At 34.7% G+C, this 23,795-nt stretch overlaps 3 protein-coding genes across 3 annotated transcripts; all 3 read left to right on the forward strand.

Moving 5' to 3' along the window:
- Nucleotides 1–1,452: 1,452 nt before the first annotated feature.
- LOC112529644 lies at nucleotides 1,453–3,162 on the forward strand. Its single transcript, XM_025140984.1, has 5 exons — nucleotides 1,453–1,610; nucleotides 1,856–2,082; nucleotides 2,227–2,333; nucleotides 2,406–2,640; nucleotides 2,714–3,162. The coding sequence occupies exons 1-5, from the start codon at nucleotides 1,453–1,455 to the stop codon at nucleotides 3,160–3,162; spliced, it is 1,176 nt and encodes a 391-aa protein (XP_024996752.1).
- Nucleotides 3,163–3,242: 80 nt separating this feature from the next.
- Nucleotides 3,243–4,440, forward strand: LOC112529645. The gene is made up of 4 exons (XM_025140985.1): nucleotides 3,243–3,360; nucleotides 3,505–3,611; nucleotides 3,684–3,918; nucleotides 3,992–4,440. Exons 1-4 carry the CDS (start codon nucleotides 3,243–3,245, stop codon nucleotides 4,438–4,440), a joined length of 909 nt encoding a protein of 302 aa, XP_024996753.1.
- Nucleotides 4,441–4,776: 336 nt separating this feature from the next.
- On the forward strand, nucleotides 4,777–19,837 carry LOC112529191 (omega-amidase, chloroplastic). The gene is made up of 10 exons (XM_025140317.1): nucleotides 4,777–5,132; nucleotides 5,791–5,907; nucleotides 7,457–7,681; nucleotides 8,006–8,099; nucleotides 11,681–11,755; nucleotides 12,576–12,654; nucleotides 16,956–16,971; nucleotides 18,969–19,049; nucleotides 19,399–19,481; nucleotides 19,557–19,837. The coding sequence occupies exons 1-10, from the start codon at nucleotides 4,848–4,850 to the stop codon at nucleotides 19,633–19,635; spliced, it is 1,134 nt and encodes a 377-aa protein (XP_024996085.1). The 5' UTR covers nucleotides 4,777–4,847; the 3' UTR covers nucleotides 19,636–19,837.
- The last annotated feature ends 3,958 nt before the right edge of the window (nucleotides 19,838–23,795 follow it).

Raw genomic sequence — 23,795 nt, forward strand, 5'->3', positions numbered from 1 at the left:
TCAACATGATGGCTTGCAAGTTATGTTTCCAATTCCATATACATTATTTACTCATTTCTTTATATGTTATGCACAAACCTTTGTTCTCTCTATTTATTTYCAAAACTGTTTTTGGTACCCGATWATACCCACTGTAKATTGATGAATCCCATCTGCACCTCCAATTTTCATATGCCCTTTCGATTCAACTATCTGGTTAATTAAGATAGTTTGTGGTCGATATCCCTATGAATTTTACAGACTTTTTGGGACACCAGTCTCTATAGGCTTTGCTTTTACTTTCGGACTTCCAGCATTTCATGGTAAGCTTCATAGGCAGTATACCCTTGTRTTTAAATTGGTATGTTTTATATGTGGTAGTAAAGTAGGACATAAGTATTTATTAGGCATCTTCTTATATGGGGCGGTCGTTTTGTAGTTTGCATGGATTTGACAAATTTCATGAGCCCCCAAACTGTACAACTCAGGGGATTGAAATGGGATCTTATATATGGTATTATCGGAATAGATACTAGTTTCCAACCAACTGCTCAAACTTGGCTTTTATAAATCTTCACTTAAGATTGACCTGTGAGATAAACAGGGCATGTTTGAAGTTTGAACAAGTTCGGAGTCTCTTAACATGTAGTTCTACCAGTAACAAAATCCATGTTCGATGTTTGTTTTAAGCTTATTCATATCATTTTAGTTCACTTCGATTTACCATAGCAAAAATAGAGTTCCATTTCGTTTTAAACATCAACCCCATATGAGTTTTATCTTTTCTGCTTTATTTTAGTCATGGATGAGAATGTGCGTGTGAAGTGGACAAACGAACTTACCAAACGGTTTCTAGAGATTTGTATAGAAGAGGTCAATAAGGTCGGTCGAAATGGAGGTAGTCTTCGCAAGGAGACGTGGGTGCAAGTGGCAACCAAACTTGAAGAGGTTTGCCATGTAAAACTCACCCAGAAACAACTAAAAAACCAATATGATTATTTGAAAGGAAAGTATTCGGGATGGGTGTACCTACGGAATAAAACAAGGAATCTTTATGACCCTGAAATGAATACGTTCACCCTAACTAATCAAGAATGGGAAGATTTTTTCAAGGTTAGTTTTTATTCTTTTTTATCTTTTTAGATATTATAGACAAAAACACGAGTTTTATTTACCTTCTTAATTTGGAGGCAGGGACATCCAAAGGCCCGAACATTGAAGACAGCACCATTGGCATACCCTGATTTATGTATAGCTTTGTTCGAGGGGACTTCTGCTACTGGATCTCGTGCGTATGCCCCTAGTTCAACCCGTGAGAGGATTATGATTTCATCTTCATCATTTACATCCAATATCCCTACTACTTAATAACCTGAAAATGAGGTGGATGGAGATGAGGAGGAAGGACCTTCCGTCAATATTGCAAGCACAACTCCATCTAGACCGAAGAAGAAGAGTAAAACCAAGGTCGACATGGATGAATTGGCTCTAGAAATGAAGGGTGCACTTCAAACACTTGTTACACAAAATGCCTCAAACCTAAGTGCYTGTATGGAACGGTTGAACACTCTTGACCTTGATAAAAGGGATCCTCTTTATAGAGCARCCGTTGACATTTTTGGGCAGTCAACGTTATTAAGAGAGACATGGTTGACGATCCCTTTAGACGCTGAAGAATTAACAGATTGGATTTCAAGGACGGCAAGACGATTGGGGTTCATGGATTAGTTTTTAGAATTTGAACTAGTGGCTTGGTTGTGCATTTTATATTTGAACAAACAGTCTGACTACTTGGTTATGTATTTTGGAAGTTGAACAATGAACTTTATTTGGTGATGTGTTTGATTATATTTTAATTTTATTTATGTTTTAACAGGTTTATCATGGACAATCATATCAAAACTATAATTCTCATCGTCGTATTTTTATACATGTTCTACTTGCGACAAAGGCGTTTAAAAAGGAAAAGAGATAATATGTCTGCAATGACTGGAGCTCAATTTACGAATGAGCTCGTTGAAGGTAGTGATCGGCAATGTATTGACTTATTGCGAATGTCACGTGAAGCTTTCATTCGATTATGTGATTACTTTAAAGCAAAAGGTTGGTTAACGGATAGCAAACATATATTGGTCGAAGAAAAGATGGCTATCTTCTTGATGATTATAGGTCACAATCAACGGTATAGAGTGTTGAAAAACAGGTTCCAGCACTCAACACAAACAATTCATAAAATTTTTCATGAAGTGTTGGATAAAATGATGGAGTTTGCAAAAGAGATCATAGTTCCTACATCATTCAATCCTAATCCAGACATCCCTGAGAATAATAGAAGGTTACGACGAATATTTAAGGTAAATAATAATTCAATAATATTTGTATAACTTTCCTTACTAAATTTATTTTGACTATTAGCTTTAATGTAGGGAGCAATTGGAGCCTTGGATGKAACTTTAATACATGCTATCGTCCCTATTCAAGAGCAACATTTATATAGAGGACGAGGAAAGGGTGAATGTTATCAAAATGTCTTAGCAATTTGTGATTTCAACATGGTTTTCACATTTGTTGTTGCCGGATGGGAAGGAATTGCGCATGATTCTAGAATTTTGTYTGAAGCTTTAACAGATGGTGATATTGRATTTCCATTTCCTCCTTYAGGTATACTATTGATTTTACAGGTAATATATTTGCTATATTCATTTGAACAAACATTTTATTTTATTGTTTTCAGATAAATATTACCTATGTGATGCTGCGTATACAAATACTCGAGGATWTATGGCGCCGTATCGTAATGTTAGATATTGGCTCGGAGACTTTCGTCGTCGACGAGCAATGAACAAGTATGAAAAGTTTAATCATTCTCATGCAAAACTTAGAAATGTTATTGAACGCTCTTATGGCGTCCTGAAAGCACGTTTTCCAATATTGAAAAGAATGGCATCATTTACACTTGAGGTTCAAAGAGACGTTGTTATTGCATGTTTTGCGGTTCATAACTTCATACGGAAGGAAGGTTTAAGTGATGAGCTATTTTCTGAGTATGATCAAATCAGCGAACAAGAGAACGATGGCGCAGATGAGGCTGAAGAGATTCAATCGCATGAGAGTGTCGCTGACCAAACATATATGGCTAGTTTAATAGAAGAAATTGCGACACAATTACAAAATGAATATTGATTGTAGTTGTTATAAGATTTTATTCGTGTTATCTATTGTGTGTTGAATCAATTGACGTNAAAAGAGATAATATGTCTGCAATGACTGGAGCTCAATTTACGAATGAGCTCGTTGAAGGTAGTGATCGGCAATGTATTGACTTATTGCGAATGTCACGTGAAGCTTTCATTCGATTATGTGATTACTTTAAAGCAAAAGGTTGGTTAACGGATAGCAAACATATATTGGTCGAAGAAAAGATGGCTATCTTCTTGATGATTATAGGTCACAATCAACGGTATAGAGTGTTGAAAAACAGGTTCCAGCACTCAACACAAACAATTCATAAAATTTTTCATGAAGTGTTGGATAAAATGATGGAGTTTGCAAAAGAGATCATAGTTCCTACATCATTCAATCCTAATCCAGACATCCCTGAGAATAATAGAAGGTTACGACGAATATTTAAGGTAAATAATAATTCAATAATATTTGTATAACTTTCCTTACTAAATTTATTTTGACTATTAGCTTTAATGTAGGGAGCAATTGGAGCCTTGGATGKAACTTTAATACATGCTATCGTCCCTATTCAAGAGCAACATTTATATAGAGGACGAGGAAAGGGTGAATGTTATCAAAATGTCTTAGCAATTTGTGATTTCAACATGGTTTTCACATTTGTTGTTGCCGGATGGGAAGGAATTGCGCATGATTCTAGAATTTTGTYTGAAGCTTTAACAGATGGTGATATTGRATTTCCATTTCCTCCTTYAGGTATACTATTGATTTTACAGGTAATATATTTGCTATATTCATTTGAACAAACATTTTATTTTATTGTTTTCAGATAAATATTACCTATGTGATGCTGCGTATACAAATACTCGAGGATWTATGGCGCCGTATCGTAATGTTAGATATTGGCTCGGAGACTTTCGTCGTCGACGAGCAATGAACAAGTATGAAAAGTTTAATCATTCTCATGCAAAACTTAGAAATGTTATTGAACGCTCTTATGGCGTCCTGAAAGCACGTTTTCCAATATTGAAAAGAATGGCATCATTTACACTTGAGGTTCAAAGAGACGTTGTTATTGCATGTTTTGCGGTTCATAACTTCATACGGAAGGAAGGTTTAAGTGATGAGCTATTTTCTGAGTATGATCAAATCAGCGAACAAGAGAACGATGGCGCAGATGAGGCTGAAGAGATTCAATCGCATGRGAGTGTCGCTGACCAAACATATATGGCTAGTTTAATAGAAGAAATTGCGACACAATTACAAAATGAATATTGATTGTAGTTGTTATAAGATTTTATTCGTGTTWTCTATTGTGTGTTGAATCAATTGACGTATTTCAATTGAAATTTTGAAYGTGTTAAAAATATATGGCAGTTTACAAATGGTTTAAATGATTGGATATTTCAGTTAAATTTAATTGAAATGAATTGATTCAGATTTCAGACTTCAACACCACCTGTCAGTTTACAAAATCAAACAGTCTTAATTGATTCAGATGTAAAAACAAACAGTCTGACTGATTCAAATTTCAGATTTCAGATTTCAGATTTCAGATTTCAGATTTCAGATTTCAGTCTGACGTTCAGACTTCAGCGTTCAGCCTTCAGCACCAACGAATAAGTTGCTTTTACAGGGATCCCAAACACCCACGCTAACAAACGGCAAATCCCGGTTGATTGGAGATGCTCTATAGTTCGCCGGTATCAATTCTCCGATCATCCGCCGCTTCTCGCTCCGCTTTGGTCGTTGCTTGGCCGCTCGCCCAGCGTTCATATTTACCACACCTCTTCCCGGTTCAGCAAACTGATAGTAAATTTGACAAAATCGGCGCTCGTCACAATCTAGTCAAAGTTACTACTGCCCGTACGATCACTTGTGCTTCGGCATCATCCATGGCGTCTTCTTTTAGCCCTGAGAAAGCTAGGGTTCCCCCTGCTATCGAACTTCCCGTCCCTCCTATCTCTAAGGTTTCATATTTCGAAATGTGTGTGTGCGGGCGGGGGGTTACTTGTATGCAACTTCGGATATTCATGTTCATTGCAGCATTCAATTTTCATGTGTGTGTGCTTAAATAGTATTATCTAAAATTGGGATTGTTTGGGTACTTGTAGGCATGTTAAAAATTCAATTATAGGTGCATAATTCGTAAATTCTATGAGAAATTATATGCAATTTGGACCTTTTGGGATATATATCATTGTTGTATTTTCATCTCGCGTGTGCGTCTTTTGATTATTTTCTGATGCTGGGACCTCTGCCACACATAAGTTTATGTGTGTGGATATATGCAATTGCGAGAAGTTCCTGGGATGCACTTGGCGTGAATCTTTTCATAACTTTGTGTGAGAGTTTGACCCTTGCCTGTTTCCGGATTAGAGGTAAAAATTAGCTAGATTAATTAAAGCTTTCATCTGAGCTGCACACTTGTGTATTTGGGAATACTTATATGCAATCATGAATTTTTTTGATTATCAATGCACATCTCTGTTTCCGCTGCCATTGGGGATATGTACACTATCAATTTAAAATTCGTGTGTGCATGCTGTGTTTTGATACTTCAATTTGGATTATTTATTGACATGTGATTTTTGTATTTAATTATGTGTTCTTTTATTCGCATTGCAGTTCAAGATTGGACTATGTCAGTTGTCCGTGACAGCGGACAAGGAGAGGAATATTGCTCATGCTCGTCTAGCAATTGAGGAGGCTGCTGAAAAGGGTGCCAAGCTTGTTCTTCTGCCAGTAATATTCTATTTGAGCTTTTGCTCTTTTTTCTTTATGTCTAAGTACACAAGCTTATACAATGAGACTCTACTTAGTTTTAGAGCATCATCATTATTATCCAAGGTTCATAATGGCTTGAGGTGAGGCATGGCATGGTGGCGAGCTCAAGCCTTAAGCCTTACATGCCACGGCCGAGAATGTGGTGTTCTCCAAGGCGTGACATAAGGCGTAAATATGTATGTCATATATATAATTATATATACATATATATTTTCCATTTTTTTATTCAATAATATAATGATATTAAAAATTTTATATTCATATTAGAAGAAGAAAAATCATATATATTAACTACTATTATATAAAGAGTTTGTGATCAAATATTCAAAATAGAAAGGGTTTTACAACTTCGTTTTAACCGTGAGCCTGTAACATGCGTGAATCCATGAAACTATGAAGCATGTGATTAGGTAGGTCTATAAAAGTGTAAAATCTAAAGTTCAAAGTTTGAAAACACAAAAGTTAAAAATATTAAATTTTTAAGAATAAAATGAACCAAAAACAGTCACGCTTTGGAAAAAAACGCCCCTTGTGGTGCGCCATGGTGCCCTTCAAGGCGCCATGGCGTGAGCAACGCGTTACACAAAAGCTACAGGCCTTATCATAATGTGGGAGACACATCTTACGCCATGGCGCGCCCTTTTGAATACTGTTATTATCTGAGGAGTTGACAGTGAACTTTTAAGCAGCATCTTTCTATGTACTTGAGTATTTTTGTCTTCTACTACTCTTGAAATTACGATGTGCTGCCCCTTTTTGTCACCGCCGTGGTCTATTAAAAAGCATAGCCTACCATAAGGCTGTGCCTTTCTTTGCTATCTTTCATCATTTAATACATTGTATTGGGTAATCTTCAAATTAGTATAAACTTTTCAGGATCCTGGAATTTAAACGGACAGCCCCATAGGGATCACTTGAATCGGCTTATGAGTGATAGAATAAATTAATACCTGTCTTTGCTTAGGACCATTTAGAAATGAAGTGCCAAAAGGTCTTGCATTCCTGAATGTAAAGATCTCAACTATGTGGTGGTGCATCACATAGGCAGGATATGTCCTTGTAAAGCATCTTTGTACCTCATTAGTGATCCAAACAGGATAATGGCTTTTGGCTAATGATTCCTGAAGTTTATAGAGAAATAAAATATGAAAATGAGTGGCAAAATTAGTTTCCAGTTTATGGATTTGTTGGTTTTTTGGCTATGAGTATTTTGAACTTCTTTTTCGATCCAATTACCAGTTTCAGATTTATTGACTAAAAGGGATTTGTTTTGGCTGCTATGTATTTTTTCAAGGATTCTTGTGAACTACACATGATCCTTCTCACTTCATGGTTTCTTTGAGAGGAAACTAAAATCTTGATACTCACTAAATTTGTCTTAATATTCCACAAGCTAAGGTTCTTTCTCATTGTTTATTTTTTTCCCTTGCTAATTAATTTACGGTGCAGTCTGCACTCAATATGAAAAGCTTTATAAGTACCATAATCTTGTGATTTCCCATTTCAGGAAATATGGAATAGCCCATATTCAAATGATAGCTTTCCTGTCTATGCTGAGGACATCAATGCTGGAGAGGACTCTTCTCCTTCAACAACAATGTTGTCTGAAGTTGCTCGTTCTTTGAAGATCACGATAGTCGGTGGGTCAATACCAGAAAGATGTGGGGACAAGCTGTACAATACTTGTTGCATTTTTGGTACTGATGGAAAGCTGAAGGCCAAACACAGAAAGGTACTGTTCTAAATGTGGCTTATATGCAATTGTGCCATCATTATCACTCTGTGAGGCTGGACAGAGTTTCAAATTGTTCCGAGTGCAGATGTAAGCCTACAGTTTTACTATTTTAAACCTGTCCCATCACCCATGTATATTTATCAAATGCTGACGTTGACCTCTGGATTGTTATTTGAATTAGCAAGGATGATCAAATTATTTCAGCATATATTATATTACTATTTCCCATTTTATGGAAAGGGTTTGTATCATACTTTATGAGGGTCCATGATTGCATACATACAAACTTCTGCTAAGCACTATGATATCACTACATGACAGATACACCTTTTTGATATCAATATCCCTGGAAAGATTACATTTGAAGAATCAAAAACTCTTACGGCCGGAGAAACTCCTACTGTCGTGGATACAGGTTAGTTTTGAATTTGATGCTGAAAAATTCTAATGTTTGCATCAGAATTCTCTGATTTTCTTTAATGTGTGTATTTGGTTGCTTTTATGTCTTACACACTTTGTCTTTCCCCTTTCACGTGTGTACACACCAATATGTAAGCTATGGTATTACATTCACTTTGTTGTTGGTATATTACCATCATACATCCATCATCTCAAGTGGTTCTTTTTTTTTTGAAGTATATAATATTTATATACGGCAAATGCAACAAATAAACTCACACACCCTCCTCACCTATGGTGAGGTTTGAACCCCTGACCTCCTAGAAGGCCAAGGGCTACGATACCGCTAGGCCAAAGTCCCTTTGGTTCAAGTGGTTCTTTTCTGAGCTTTATAATATGCAATTCTACATTGTTCATTATTTTTTAAGATCCTATCATCCACCCCTGTATGTCCTTTTTCCCCTAATGATTCTGGGCCTTTTTGGGGTGTATTTCTGGGCATTTGCCGCATATCAAAAGGGAAAGGATATATCAGGCACCTCTGTATTTATTTTCGGAGTAGCGACATAACCTGGTTTTATTTTCTTGGCTATTGGTATAGCTATAGCATTAGTGTTTATTTCAGTTACTTCTTATTTGTTTCGGGGATCAAGTGCATGGTGATGAGCCCCACTTTCCTTTTCTCAACTCTTTTCACATTACCTTTTCTTTTCTCAACTCTTACGAAGATCATTAATTTTCCACTTTTTTCTCCATCTCTCATCAAGTAGTAAACTGTTGATATGAAGTATAATATTATTCTAAAACATAAGTAAAGAACAACAAGCGAAATAAGTGAAGCCACCTTTAATTTATAGTTTTCTAACACTCTCATCAAGTAGTAAACTGTTGATATGAAGTATAAACGTCCAATATGAATATATTTCTAAAACATAATTAAAGAACAACAAACGAAATAAGTAAAGCCACCTTTAATTTATAGTTCTGTAACATTGTCTCTTGTAAAGAGATATGCAAGAAAAGATTTACCATAAATTTGTAATGTTGAAGGGGGGAAAAGGACAAATAGAGGAAATATATAGGCTGGTCGAGGCATAGGTAGGAATTGCTATAACATCCAACTTCGTAATACTTCTCATAAAGTTGGAGGGTATATGTTAAACATGCCTAGGTCATTATATATAGGATCCAACTGAGCTCTACAAGCGACTTAGTCGAAATATCTGCAACTTGCCTCAAGAGTGCATCCAAACTCACTCAATAGCGTCCTTTGGACATATACCTTCTCATGTATATGTCTAAAGGAAGTACAATAGTAATTAACACTATAAACCAACCAAATGTCTCAAGCGATCAAATAAAGCAAGAAAACAATATGAAGAGCCTTTGTAAAGTCACACAAGTACCTCCTCTAGCAACAACCTTTGGAGGCGTACTTCTAAACCAAAAAACCAGATGGATAATCCACGCAACCTTCTATTTTATAGCCACCTTAATATCAAGTCAATGAAGTAAGCAATGGTAAATGGTAGCATGAACAATAACATTTTGAACAAAGATCATCTTGGCCATAAAGGTGGGTTATGAGGGTACCTCCTAGCCTCTAGTATCCTCTTTAGATGAGCTAGGAATCACAAGAATTAAGCGTTTTTAGTCCTCACATTCATGCTCAAGAAATCCTTCTCGAGGTTGAAAGCCAATAAAATCCCATGTCCATTTCTAAAGTGAGTATTTTCTTATATACAAGTAATATAACCTTGCACAATCTAAGATGAATGAGAGTGGGGTGGGTGTGTAGGTGAGTGACCTGTTGGTAAAGCTTAAGCCTCTCCTAACTTGAACCTGCTCCTTTATCCAATTGGTTATCTGAAGCAGAATATTAGGCCGAGTCGCCATTCGATTGAGGTTAGAATGATCATAAATAACTTCGACCCAGCTTGAGGATGGTAATGAACTAATGATAAACATATCAAGAATAGGGGACAAAACTTCACGTCTTAAACTGGGAAAAAAGAGGAAACAAAATATGATCAAAGGGAACAAAGTACCTTATTAGACTGGGATTGTAATACATATTCCAATTTGTGACCTGGAATACTATATGAAACATCCAGAAACTCTAGCATTAAGTTTGGTAAAACCTGGACCAAAGGTCTGGGCATAACAATTACAGTTTCTTATACAGCATTTCAGGCATTTTCTTGTTTCATATGTTCAGGCATATTGTTATACGAACTACTCAAGATTTCTATCACCATTGCTTTCGGTGTAGTACATATATCTATATCAAATCTATCAATCCTGCAAGGGGTATACATTTTCCAGTAGATGTTAACGGCCTCCACCTAGCTTTGAAAATTATATGAGGGGCAGTAACCTGAACTAGGCCTTGGCAGGCTGAGTTCAAGCTCAAATAAAACAGAAGACTTGAGCAGAAATAGATTTCTGAAATGAAGGTTTGTCCTGCAAGGAACTTGGTTTAGGTAGGTATTGTGGTAGTTCACAAGCTTTTGTCAAGTTATGTTGGGCTTGCCAGGTTCGAGCCAAGTCAGATGTTTGTATTGATAGCTGTATTTCAAATGTAATTTAAAGTTCGATTCCTTTAGGAGCCTTTGACTTTAGATTCTTGTCATTAGAGTAGATGGGTTGAGCTGAGTATGAGTGAGCCTAGTCAACCTAGGTAGTGGTATCCCTGGCTGGCTTGTTTAACTCATTGATAGAACATACGAACTGAGACTAAAGTTGGGGGTTAAACAAGCATGGTACTTCGATAAGCTGGACTTACTTGCAACATTAATATACATTTATATATTAATTAGGATGTAGGCAATGAGCAAAATGTTCAGAGTTCAGATCTCTATTGGCCAAGTACCTTGAACTTTAGTGGTCAAAAGATCAAAAAAGGATTGTATGAAACTCTTACCATCTTGAGGCGAGATAATTCACTGTCTTTGTTTCTCGGAGATAACACCTATGAATCCAGATTACGAGTTGGGACCTAGGTCATGTTTGGTTTGTAGGATCGGATAGGATTTGGAATTCAATTCCATTCAAATCCCATGTTTGGTTTGAGGGATTGTATGGATTTGAAATCCGTGAATTTCATTGAAATCCCACAAACATGGAATTTAGATATCCCATCGAGGTAGTCGGTATTTCGCGGGATATGTTTGTAATACTGTTCTAAAATATGTCAAAGACACTTGTTTTGTAATAATAAATTAATAAAAAGAAAATCTAATTATTTTTATAATTATCTATAATTTGTTTTTATAAATTATTTATAAAGAATGGAATTCAATTCCATTTCAAATCCTACAAACCAAACACACTAAATATTCCAAATCCTTCTAATTTCAAATCCTCCGAATTCCAAATCTTTCCATGAAATCCAAATCCTCAATAACACTCCGTCAAACCAAACAGGCCCTTAATGTTGATAACATAGGATCTTTGTGACAGAATATTGATTTATTTATGCCACATTCTGCTACTCGTTTTATATGCGCAGATCAAAACCTTCTTTTATGTTGTGAGTATAAGTCGAAATATTGTTGCTTGCGTTACTAAGATTCTTCATTGCTAAAATTTATGCAGATGTTGGACGCATAGGTATAGGTATCTGCTATGACATTCGATTTCAGGAACTGGCCGCACTATATGCAGCTAGAGGTTTGTTATCCTCCTTCTGTTCCGTGAACATGCAACAGTTATCTTCCCTTTGTGTTTTGCTTATCTCGTTATTTTTGAGATCATCAATTATCATACAATAGCTGTATATAATTGACCATGACACCAAAGGGCCTTTGGCCTAGCAATATGTGAGTCTTTGGCCTCCTAGGAGGTCAGGGGTTCAAACCTCATCAAATGTGAGGAGAGTGTGTGAGATTTTCCGTATATAAAAATTATATAATTCGAAAAAAAAATTACCATGACATTTTATACCAAAACAGTGATGCTAGGATTATTTTCAACAAAAATTCATAAACCAGTCAGATACATTGTTAGCAGACTAGTTTAATTTTAATTGCCAATTGCAATCAGTTTGTTTTCATAAGTTGCTTCAGTTTAATTTAATTAACAACAATTACCTAATGCGTAGTTGTAGTTTAGTTTATATTTTTATAGCCTAGTAAACAAAATTCAAGTGAGTTATTGTTAACTAGTAGTTTCAATAACACTTGAATGTTTTATAGCTAATTGATCGGAATAACTTGATTATGTTTCTTAAGTTCTTTATACAATATGGGCTAAGAAATAAGACATACTTCACCGTCATCTAGACTTCATTCAGTGATCGACCTTGAGTTGAGAAACCGGATTTGATATGTTTTGAGGTAAGGGACTAAAATCTTGAAAAGCATTCTGGATCTGTGTTGCAGGATTTTGTGCCTATTGTATGTTGCAGCTGTATAATTACAAATTAGCTGTTACTTTGCTTTTTTTATTTTTGGATTTTGTTCTCAGGATTTAATATGTTTTTACCTATCAGGTGCTCACCTACTTTGTTATCCTGGGGCCTTCAACATGACTACTGGTCCACTGCATTGGGAGTTACTACAAAGGGCAAGGTACGTCTATCCCTGATTTGTTCTTAAGTTTTCTTTGTTTACCGGTGAGCATTTGGTTGTCTGGTTGTAGTTGTAAGTCTATTTGCATGAATCATTAATCAACACCCCCTCCGTTGTTCTGGTTTTCTGTGTTCTTCTATCAAGGAACTCATTTTTGCATGAAAGGGAATTATTTAGAACTCAGGATGGTATTCTATATTAGATTGAAGTCATGTCATGAGATTTATACCATGTCATGGTTATTATGGCAAGAAGGTGGTCTGAATGTGTACAAAATTGCTAGGGACAAGGCACACCTCTCGCGGTCGCGGCCTTAAGGTGAGAACAAGATTAAAAAGCACATTTTTTGTACTTTAAAACATGATTAAACACATAGAGATGTTATGCATCATGGCTTAATACTACACATAAGCCATTCTAAACCTAAATGAGTGTGTAAAGTATTCTATCAAGTAAAAGCCAGTAAACGTTTATGGTAGAACGTTAAGCAACAAAATGATGTCAAAGAAAAATAAGTTTGGAACATATAGAAGTCTCAACCACAAAATTTAATAATGTGGCAACTCAAATAATCTCATGAAGCATCATACCGTCTTCCTCGCCATCCGTACTAGTAGTTTGGTGTAATTGGTAGCAAGACATAGTCCTCTCAACGTCTCCACTGAGACCGTTATATATGAAGAGTAGGTTGAATTGTGTCTTGTTGAACCCCGTTTTTAACTCCTACAACATCATCCAAGTCCAAATCATGAAGTGACCCCCCCCTTCCATCACTTTGTGCACATTCATATATGAATGGATCCACCATCCTGAATAGATTGCCGCCTACACTCCTAATTGTTGCTTCTGCGACTATTATCTTCTATTTGGGAGGCATCAAACTTTTCCATGGTTCATGCCCTTTTTTAGATCATGATACAAGTCGTGTTATCTAAGTTAGTTCTTTCAATCATGGATGCTCCTATCTATTTTTCTTTGTGTGAATCTAACCGTGTCAATGAAAACAATATATACTTTTTCCTTCACTGGCCCGTTCCTGACCTTTCATAGGTCTGTGTGTATGTAAAAACAAGGGCCATCGATAAGTATGAAGAAAAATATTCAATAAATGTTTTATATTATTAAAAAATTGAATACAAGAAACACTAATAATTCATGGAGGAATGACTTCTTATTCTTATTTATTATAGATATGAGAGTACTTAAAATTCACATACTCTTTGTTAGGTGATTAACGGTCGAGAATGTATGAAAACACAAGGGTAATTTTGAAATCTAGAAGTATAGATAGATATGAGTTTCACCATCGACTATGATTGGTAATTTTTAAAAGGTAAGAATTTTTTTAGTTCATAACAAGAAATATGTATTATTCAGATACAAAGATAAACTTATGTGGAAGAAGTAGTCGAGAGAGTCAATGAGAGATGAATGATAAAGACGATTATCAAGGTTTTTAGGACAAGAAGTCATATGAGGATGAGTGAAAATGTGGAAGAAAAAATGATTCGTTGAGATCCAATAAGAACAAATAATGAATGAGAAAAGATGATTCGTTGAGATCCAACAATACAATATCAACTACAGAAGCAAAAAATGGCCAACAAAAACAATAGAAGCAGAAGTAGATAAAAATAGCCAACAACAACATAAACGATAAAAGTAGTTGGGCAAACAACATAAACAAATAGCAATAGCCAATAGAAGCAAAAGCATATAAAAATAGCCAAAAAAATATAGAGCAATTGCCAATAGAAGCAAAAGCAGATAAAGTTAGCCAAAAAAACATAGAGCAATAGCAAGCACATGAGCTTAAAGTTGTTATCTGTTGAATTGTTGAAACAAGGAAAAAGCAAGCAAATAAAGATAGCAAAAACCAATAGTATTTGACTCGGTACGAGATAAAAAACATAGAGAGACGATAAACAATAGCATATAACGAATGACAATTAACTCTTCTTTCATTTTCTACTCCAATGTAATTAGTTAATACATTTTGGGCCTTTCTTATCTACTAATTTCTTCTCGGATTTTGTTATATACTAAAAAAATTGGGGCTTTTCTATTTACCAAGTTTTTATGAGCTACTACTATATACTAAAAAAATTGGGCTTGGGCACCTGCCCGTCCCTCCCTCCCCAAGGGACGACCCTATCCTTCCACTAACTAGATTTCACTTTGAACAATGAGAATTTAAACATACTATTTTTATTTAGATTTGATATGGATATCAATTGTTTTTAGCTCCAACATATTTTTTATGTCAATTCCTTTTTACAGTTGATATAGCTATGAGTTATTTCTCTATAACCTAAACATTCTTTGTTGTTTTTTTGAAGTTCATACTAAACCACTTTGACAGTTAGAAGCCGTGGAATGAACTCTAAAGCAAGTGTGTTCCTTTGCACTAGTTTGTGCCTGTGCGATGCAAGATTTTATCGTGAACCGAAAATTAAGAATTAATTCAATCTCTCATCAAAAAAGAAAATTCGAAGTTTATGTTTGTATATAGAATTTACATGTGATAGTTGAACATATATTGCTAACTTAAAGGACCAATAAAATAAAACCTGAAAAAGCCATAGATATTGGCGTCAAGTTAAACATTACAAAATTTTAGGGTTTTGTTATAATTCTTCAGTTAAGTTTTTTTAATTAAAATCTAAATATTTTAGATTTAGAAATAAAGATGTAATTTATATTAGGCAGATCCGTTTGCAACTCCTTTGGAAATATTACCTGAATGGTATTTCTTTCCCGTATAGTTTGTGATGAAGTAATTCTTTATTTGGATAAAGATAATGGTAGATTCTGTCGGATTAGCAGAGCTTAATGATTATCTGGTAACTGAATATGTTTATCAATTAGTTATTAGCTAGTTTTATAGAGTTGAAAGAACTTTAACAAATTGTAAGTAAGCAATAATTATTTGTAAACTTGAAATTTAAGGGATTATGCATTACTAGGCAGTGCTAATGCTTAATTGGTTGTTTTTAAGCTTCTACCTAAATGCCTTATATATAGTATATATAATTTGCAAATAGTATAAGTCCTCTTATGCATAAAAACCCTCCTGTGCATGATGCTTGTATGCACATGCACATTTTCATTAAATTTGTTTAATAATAATAGTGATAAACTTTCTTCATCAATTATTATTCAATTCTGGGCAGTTAATTTCGGTGCTATAGTGGTCCAGTTGCGGTCCGTGGAGGTTAGAGAAATAGCATGGACAAATGGCGGGTATAATATGGTACCGCTTACCGCTATTTGACTGCAATTGAACCCAAAATAGCGGCCGATATCATCGTTATTTTTTTGTGAGGGCTATTTTCTTATTAAGCGGGTTTTTTTTGGGATTCTGTTTGGGTCATGGCCTAGGAGGACAATAATTAGGTTTTCATTTCCACTGGTAGGTTTCCAATTCGGCAATTCCACCCTTCCTGTTCAAACTTCCACGCATCCACGTTCAGTGCTCCACGCTTCAACAATTCACTTGTCGACCTTTTTTGTCAATGGTTGGACTTAGACACCACCTTTTTTGTCAAACTTCCACTCGTTGGAGACGAGCAAAGAAGCAATCGTTGACTGTTCGTTGGAGTCTTGGAGAGAAGAAGCAATAGAAGTTGAAAAGCCTTATTAATTCACTGGTGTGGTATTGAATTGATGTAGGCAGAAGAATAAGAGTCTGGGTTTCATATGTCGATTCTGTTTCCATAATAATATTAGGGTTTTCTTAGTTTAAAAAAAGGAAGGTTATTTATAAAGGAGAAGAGATGAACGCCTCTAGACCGGCCCACCAGCCCCACCGCTTCATGGCCCGCCTCACCCACCAAGGTGCACGTACAATCTGGTCTCTTAGAGGCGGCGCCTCATAAACGTTTTTGGCCCGAATCGCCCTGAGGCGCGCCTCAAGGTGCACGCCTCTAGTGTTCTTTAAAACAGTGGGGATGATAAATTATAGTAAGCAGGCTTTTAAGATATTCAGGCATAAAAAATGTGAACACATTCTGAAAGTACTTTTCAAGTCTCACTAAATAGGAGGACTTTTTAAACTAGTCCAAAAAGAATTGCTTATAAACACAAGGTAGACAATATGAGACACGAGATAAATGAACAGGGACAATCAGTTGAGATTGTGCAAGCATGAGATCGTAGGCATATGATTACTATGACAATTTGATTGGGTTTTTTTCTGTGAAAATTTATAAGATCTTCTATTTCTATGCGATTCCTTTTTTTTCACTTAACCTATTTTTTTATCTTCTGTTTCACCAACTATTTTTATTTTTGATATGCAGGGCTGTAGATAATCAGGTATGCTACTAACTCTGTAGTTTGTATCGACTGCACTTACCGATGTTTGCTTCTTACCTAGTTGATAACAGATCAGTGCAATTCAAAGAGTTGGCAGTCCTTTCATAAATGTCGATGTCTTGATGCAGTGTGGACTACTCTCTTTTGCCTGCAATAGTATTTTATAATACATGGCAAAAATGATCATTGTCTACACTTGACCTGCATGTTTCTGAAGCAATTCTATACCCAATTGCACAAGAAAAGGAATTGATAACAGGAAAACAGAATGCTTTATTGATTCTTGCTCAACTTTTGAGAGGTTGGCTCTCTCCCCTTGCTTATGCAGGAAACAACAAAATTCAGATACCTCCTCGCCCTTCTCCCCTACTATTATTATAGCTACACCTCCACTACAAACTAAGGCCAACTGTGACGCCCCATCGCGCTAACTCCAACTAATTCCCCAATTGGAAATTCCCAAACTACCCTCTCCTCGTCCTAGAATACACAAAACATGTTTCAGGTCTAACAATACCTACAAAATGCAACTGTTTGAAAACAGGACATTATACATCAATTTATAATAGACCATGAGAAGTAAGCGACATTTTTTTCTTCAATTGCTTAATAGCATGATAATGGCTTGCTAGAGGAGTAGCAAGTGTATCTGGACAACAAGAGATCAATTTTTTAGAAAGATAGAGAGTAGACTGATGAAATTAGATACAAGTAAGGATCATAGCAGATAAACTACAACACACTTGAAAGTCTTGTGTGGTTGAGAAGTTCCGTTGAAGTTGAAAGGCAAGTCTGTAGGATGGCTATAAGATCTGCTAGATGTATGCACCAAATACTTGTACACAAGATGAGTGTTGCAAACCATGTGTAAGGATTTGTAAACTACTGTGGACGAGCGAGGGGTGGTGGGAGAGGTAGAGGGTAGATGAGGAAGGGTAAGAGAGTCAATAATTTGGTTTACAGAAGGTTTTTTTTGGGGGGGGGGGGTTCTTTTGCGATAATCAGGACTGCCATTCTTCTACTGTTCTTCGTTTTTACGGTCTATTTTACCGTGTTTTCTTCTATGCTTTCATGGTACTTGTTTGTTTTAACATTGTTCTCTTTTTGCTTGCTGTACTTGTTCTACTTATCTGAATGCTTCATACGTTACTAAAAATATCTCGAACCCTTCTTTATTTCAAAATCTTTTCTCGCTATTTTTAATACAATCTGGGGGTCTTATGGAATCAACCTCTCTACCCCAAGCGCTTCTTCCGAGCATAACATATTGGGGTTGGTTTGGTTGGTTTGGTATGAGTGTTGCAACCATGCTAATTTTTGGTGACAGTACACGGGAGAAGGATGGAGTGGACCTGTTAAGCAGAAGCTGAGGCAGCACTGCTTAAGATGGCTTGGTGATCTTTGACGTAGGGCCTGTTTTATAAAACTGAATGAATAAGAGGTCTGAATTGATTTAAGGCTGTCGGAAATCAATAAATCATGAAAAATGATTACTTGTAACAAGTGTATGACGAAAAACGAGAAGTATGTGACGAAAAACGAAAGGTGTAATTTTAATGACACAATCGTTAGTTTTAACCGTTTCTAAACTTTCGAAGAGTTATCACATTATACATTGTTTGATTTTATCGATGTATGTATAATCTTTTAAAAAACATTATTTGTAAGATATGATTATGTGTTACATGTATTCAAGTTCCAAACTTAACACACATGAATTATCGAGCTACTCAAAATAGATTTTTTTTTACTTCATTGAGATGGACTGGTTGGACCAAAGGTGTTAGATACCACCATCTTAGGAAAAATGGCATTTAGCTTATTGAAAAAACATAGCCATTTGTTGATGCCCTTTACCACACTTGAATTTAAAAAAGAATTATCAACTTTATGGAACTTGGTTTTTGTGCATTAGTATTTCTGGTTTCACACCATGACGGCCGAAAGACTTATCCGGCTATTCACTCGATGCTTAATCACTATGAATTTTGTGACAGTTATATGTAGCAACTTGCTCTCCTGCTCGAGATGCTGGGTCTGGATATGTGGCATGGGGCCATTCGACCCTTGTTGGACCAGTAAGTTTGTCAACCTCATCCTTCTCTTTTAAAGTTGTACAAATAGCCTAATGTATGGCTTACCTTTTTTTTAGCCTTGGTCATCTTTCCATTCACATCTTTAGCCTTAGATTTTGTTTCCTTTTTCCTATTCGTCTCCTTTTTTCAAATTGTTCAGACTTTCTGGGAAGATTTCTTTTTCGCACACTTTTTGCATGCAGGGGCGTTCACGGAAACAACCGCTCTACTCTCTGCATACATACCTAGGGGAATATACTGGGCTCGTTTGGTTTAGTTATCTGTTGGTACTTGTGGGTGATTTCTGTGTTATTTATGTTCAAACTGATGGAACTTGTTTGATACGTGATAGTTTGGAGAGATTTTGGCTACTACAGAACACGAAGAGGCAACCATCATATCAGAGATTGATTATTCAGTACTTGAGCTAAGGAGGTAAAACTCGACTAGTAAATGTTCTCAAAAATCGATTATATGTTGCTTATGAACACGTGTTTTATATACGCTCAGGACCAATCTCCCACTACAGAAGCAACGTCGTGGTGACCTTTACAGCTTGGTCGATGTTCAAAGGTTAAATTCTCAATGATTGCTGCCATATTTTGTAATTCAAATCTATCGACTTTTCTTTCTCCAAAAATAAAAAAGTTATCGACCTTTTAACTTAAGTCGGGTATGTGTGTATTTAATCGTTGAAGTAAAATCTGGTGTGAGCTGTTGTAGCTTCTTGTATCGCACTTTTACTGATACTCATTCCTTATGGAAATGGTGATGCCTTCTTTCTTCCAGCCTCTTTTTAGGTCAAAATGGAGCTCTCATGTTATCTATGGCTTTTAGGTCAAAATTTACTATTGTTTTTAGGGTAAGCTACATTTTTTGTCCATGTGGTTCGTTAAAAGTTGCTATATTCGTCTGTGGTTTTTTCGTACCTCTGGTTTATATATGTCATACAGGCCCGTTCATGATATTTTATAGACTCTGGGCACCTCTTATAGACTCTGGACGAGATGAAAAAGGGTCCTCGATAAGTATGATTTTTGTAATATATTGTTTGTATCATCAAAAATAACATTGAGTTCAAGAAAATACTAATAATTCATATAAAACCGTTTTCCAAGTATTTCTAAACGTAAAGTCAATCAATAATTGTTGCTATATTAATGTTATTTACCATATTATTTTTATATGGCTTCGTCAGTTCGTTCCACCATAAAAAAAGCAACCCATGACATACTTTTAATATATAAATTGACATAATTTGGGGTCACAATATTTGACTATTTGAAGTAATATTCTATGTAAATCAATATAAATCAGGCTTTCCATCTCATATCTTGTTAATGATTTCATTACCATTTTAAACTTTTCGGGTTAAAATAATTCTTTTTGGAACAATCAATCTTAGAATTAAAAGCCTATGTTGATTATAATTTGAGTTCTTATTCTTGTTTTAAAGATAGGAGATTACCTAATATTTATGCATTCAATCTATATCTATGTACATATTAAAATAAGAACCATGAGTGTTTGAGGTGGCATCATGAGAATAGTGTATTGAGGTGTTGATGAATTGTGGTTGAGTTTGAGATATCTCACATTGGTGAAGAGTTGAAAGATTTGAAGAAAATGAAGTCTATAAGAAATGTGGATTGGATGTCTATGTCCAATAATGGGTTTGCCTTATAGAGTTGTCTTTCTTTGGATGACCTTCTTTGAAATCTATAACCATGATTGGGATGACAATCAACCAAATGGAAAAAAAAACTTTATCTTTATATATATAAAAGAAAACCTTGGGGTATTGAGGTGGCACTATAGAATTGAGTATTCTCATATGATGAATTGTAATTGAGTTTTAGTCGTCCCACATTGATAACTAGTTGAAAATTTTGAATAAAGTGAAGTGTATAAGAAAAGTGGATTGAATGTCTTTGTGTCAAATCATGGAGTTTGCCTCATAAGATTGTCTTATTTTGGATGATCGTCTTTGAAATCTATACCATGGGTGGAATCAAAACCAATTAAATGGTAAAAATTAAAGTGCAAATATAAAAGTGAAACCAATGATGATGAATTGGCAACATGAGGTTTGAGTGTTCCTCAAATCTGAAATAAGGTTGATTTTCATCATCTCACATTGGTAGACAGATAATGGTTGGGAAGAAGATGATGCATGTATAAATGCGAGATAGAGCTTTGAAATCTATAGACATGGTTGAAATTAAATCAACCAATTGGTAAAACATTTGTGCAAAACGAATGCAAATGATACATTTTTTTTCTTAACAAAATTTGTTATTATTGCAGTAGTTATAATAACAAATGTAGCCTAAGTATCTATTATATCACTTATATATAGAATGAAAGTGTTGACTTAATGACGCGCTTTCATCTTATTTAAGTATTCTCCGAATCGTGATTAACGGTGTTGGACGAGACTTTATAAATATAAACACGATCCTGAGTTTTCAGACACATCGCACTTCCGCTCGAGTCGAGGATTTTACATTTTTTTCTTAAATTGAGTTTTGATCACCGAACAAACCAAGAGATATTGATGTGAAATCATGAGAATTGAGTACTGAGATGTTGAAGAATTATGTTTGAATTTGTGATATCTCATATTGGTGAGAGATTGAAAGATCATAATAAAGAGGTATGTATAAGTAAGAATGATGAGATTCATTGTGTCAACTCATGAAGCTTGATAATAAGGTTATCTTACTTGGATGACCCGATTTTTRTATCATTTCTTTTATATCAATTGACTTTAAAATAACAATGAAAGGTAATAATATGACTTTAGTATATATTTTATATCATAAAGTTGAATTAAAAAATTTAAAATAATATAGCGAACAATTTATTAATAACACTAGTATTATGTAATAAGAAGTCCATATGTATGAAAAAACAAGGGTACTTTTGAGACATAAATATATATATAAGTTGGACTGTCTCATATAGTTAGATAATGTTTTTTTAAAAATGTAGAATTTTTCTTAATTAATAACAAAAATCTACTAAATTCTAATACAAAAATAGAATTCATGCGGATGGAATAATCAAAAGTGTGAGTCGAAGATGAATGATGAAGAATATATCAAAGTTCTCTAAACAAATAGTTTTAGAGTTTATCACTAAGAGTTTATCACTAAATAAAAAAAATTAGAGAAACAATAAGCAAAACGAATGATCAATTAGTTTTTTACATATTTTCTATCCACTTTAATTAATTAGTATATTTTTGGGTCCTTTATATAATACCTTTTTTTTTGTCCTATTAGAGACTAAATTTTTTTGTGTATCTTTTATTTACTAATTTTTTTAAACTAACTATTATACAATTAAAAAATTGGTAAATATTTATTGGGTAAGAGTTTTCAATGTCACTTAGGGGCTGTTTACAAAATGCTTACTTGGTAAGTGTTTACTCGATAAATTTTCTCATCGGATGAACATGATAAAGGACAAGAATCTTACCGGGTAAGAGCGTTGAGAAGAATGAAGAGTCTTACCTGGTAAGTGAAGATGACGACTTTTACCCAGGTAAGCGTTTACCCTGTAAATTGTTGCATTCGATACATTTTGATGTACTAAAATCTTACACATCAAAATAAATTATAGTGTTGACTTCTATCGGTAAGTACTTACCGGATAAACATTTAGGTAAATAACCCCTTAGTCTTACTTATTGGATCAAATTTCTGGTCATGAAAATAAAAATAGCATAATACAAGCTTCTATACCATGTAAATGCTAATTGTGTAAAGTCTTCGCTTATTAGATACGACTAGAAATTTACCCATGCAATACATCGTGGTTATGAAATCTAGAACTCGACTCCTCAATCATGATCCTTACTTTGTTATGTTATTTGTCTTTTCGATTTTAGTTTACGGTTTTGAGAAAGCTAGAGATCGGTTGATTATTATTTTATCTGAATATATATATATATATATATATATATATAGAGAGAGAGAGAGAGAAAGAGAGAGAGAGAGAGAGAGAGAGAGCTTGATTCAAATACTAACCAAGATTTTTGTGTTAACTTTGTTAACCAATCTTGGCATTGATTCTTACAATAAAGGGTTGTGATTAATCATGATTAAAAATTAAAATTTTAAATTTACAATTTCAAAGAATATATGTGAACAAAGGGAAAAAAGGTATTTAGGTAATTTTCTTTTTTTATGTAACTCCCATATCATTAATTAGGAGTTACAAAATCAAAAAGTCTCATTATTTTTATTAATTTATTTTTATTAATGTAAGAACCATAAGAACACACATACACATGAATTATTGTGTCAAATACGAATAACAATTGACATATATATGAACTTAGACTGTATAGCATTTATGAACACAATATAAATATAATAAGAATAGTAGTTACACGAAAGTAAATAAATAAATAAAACAGGTATGAACACAATATGAACAGTTTGTGAACAATAGTTCCTTCATTATGAACACATTCAGGAGCAAGCCAATGTTGAGATATGCAGCTAGTGTACATATGAACAGTTTGTGAACAATAGTTCCTTCATTATGAACACATTCAGGAGCAAGCCAATGTTGAGATACGCAGTTAGTGTACATATGAAGACAATATGAATAGTTTGTGAATAATAGTTCATTTATTATGAACACATTCAGGAGCAAGCCAATGTTGAGATACGCAGCTAGTGTACATATGAACACAATATGAACAGTTTGTGAATAATAGTTCATTCATTATGAACA

The sequence above is a fragment of the Cynara cardunculus genome (genome assembly GCF_001531365.2).
Source record: "Cynara cardunculus var. scolymus isolate 2C chromosome LG 16, CcrdV1, whole genome shotgun sequence".
Taxonomy (NCBI): domain Eukaryota; kingdom Viridiplantae; phylum Streptophyta; class Magnoliopsida; order Asterales; family Asteraceae; genus Cynara; species Cynara cardunculus.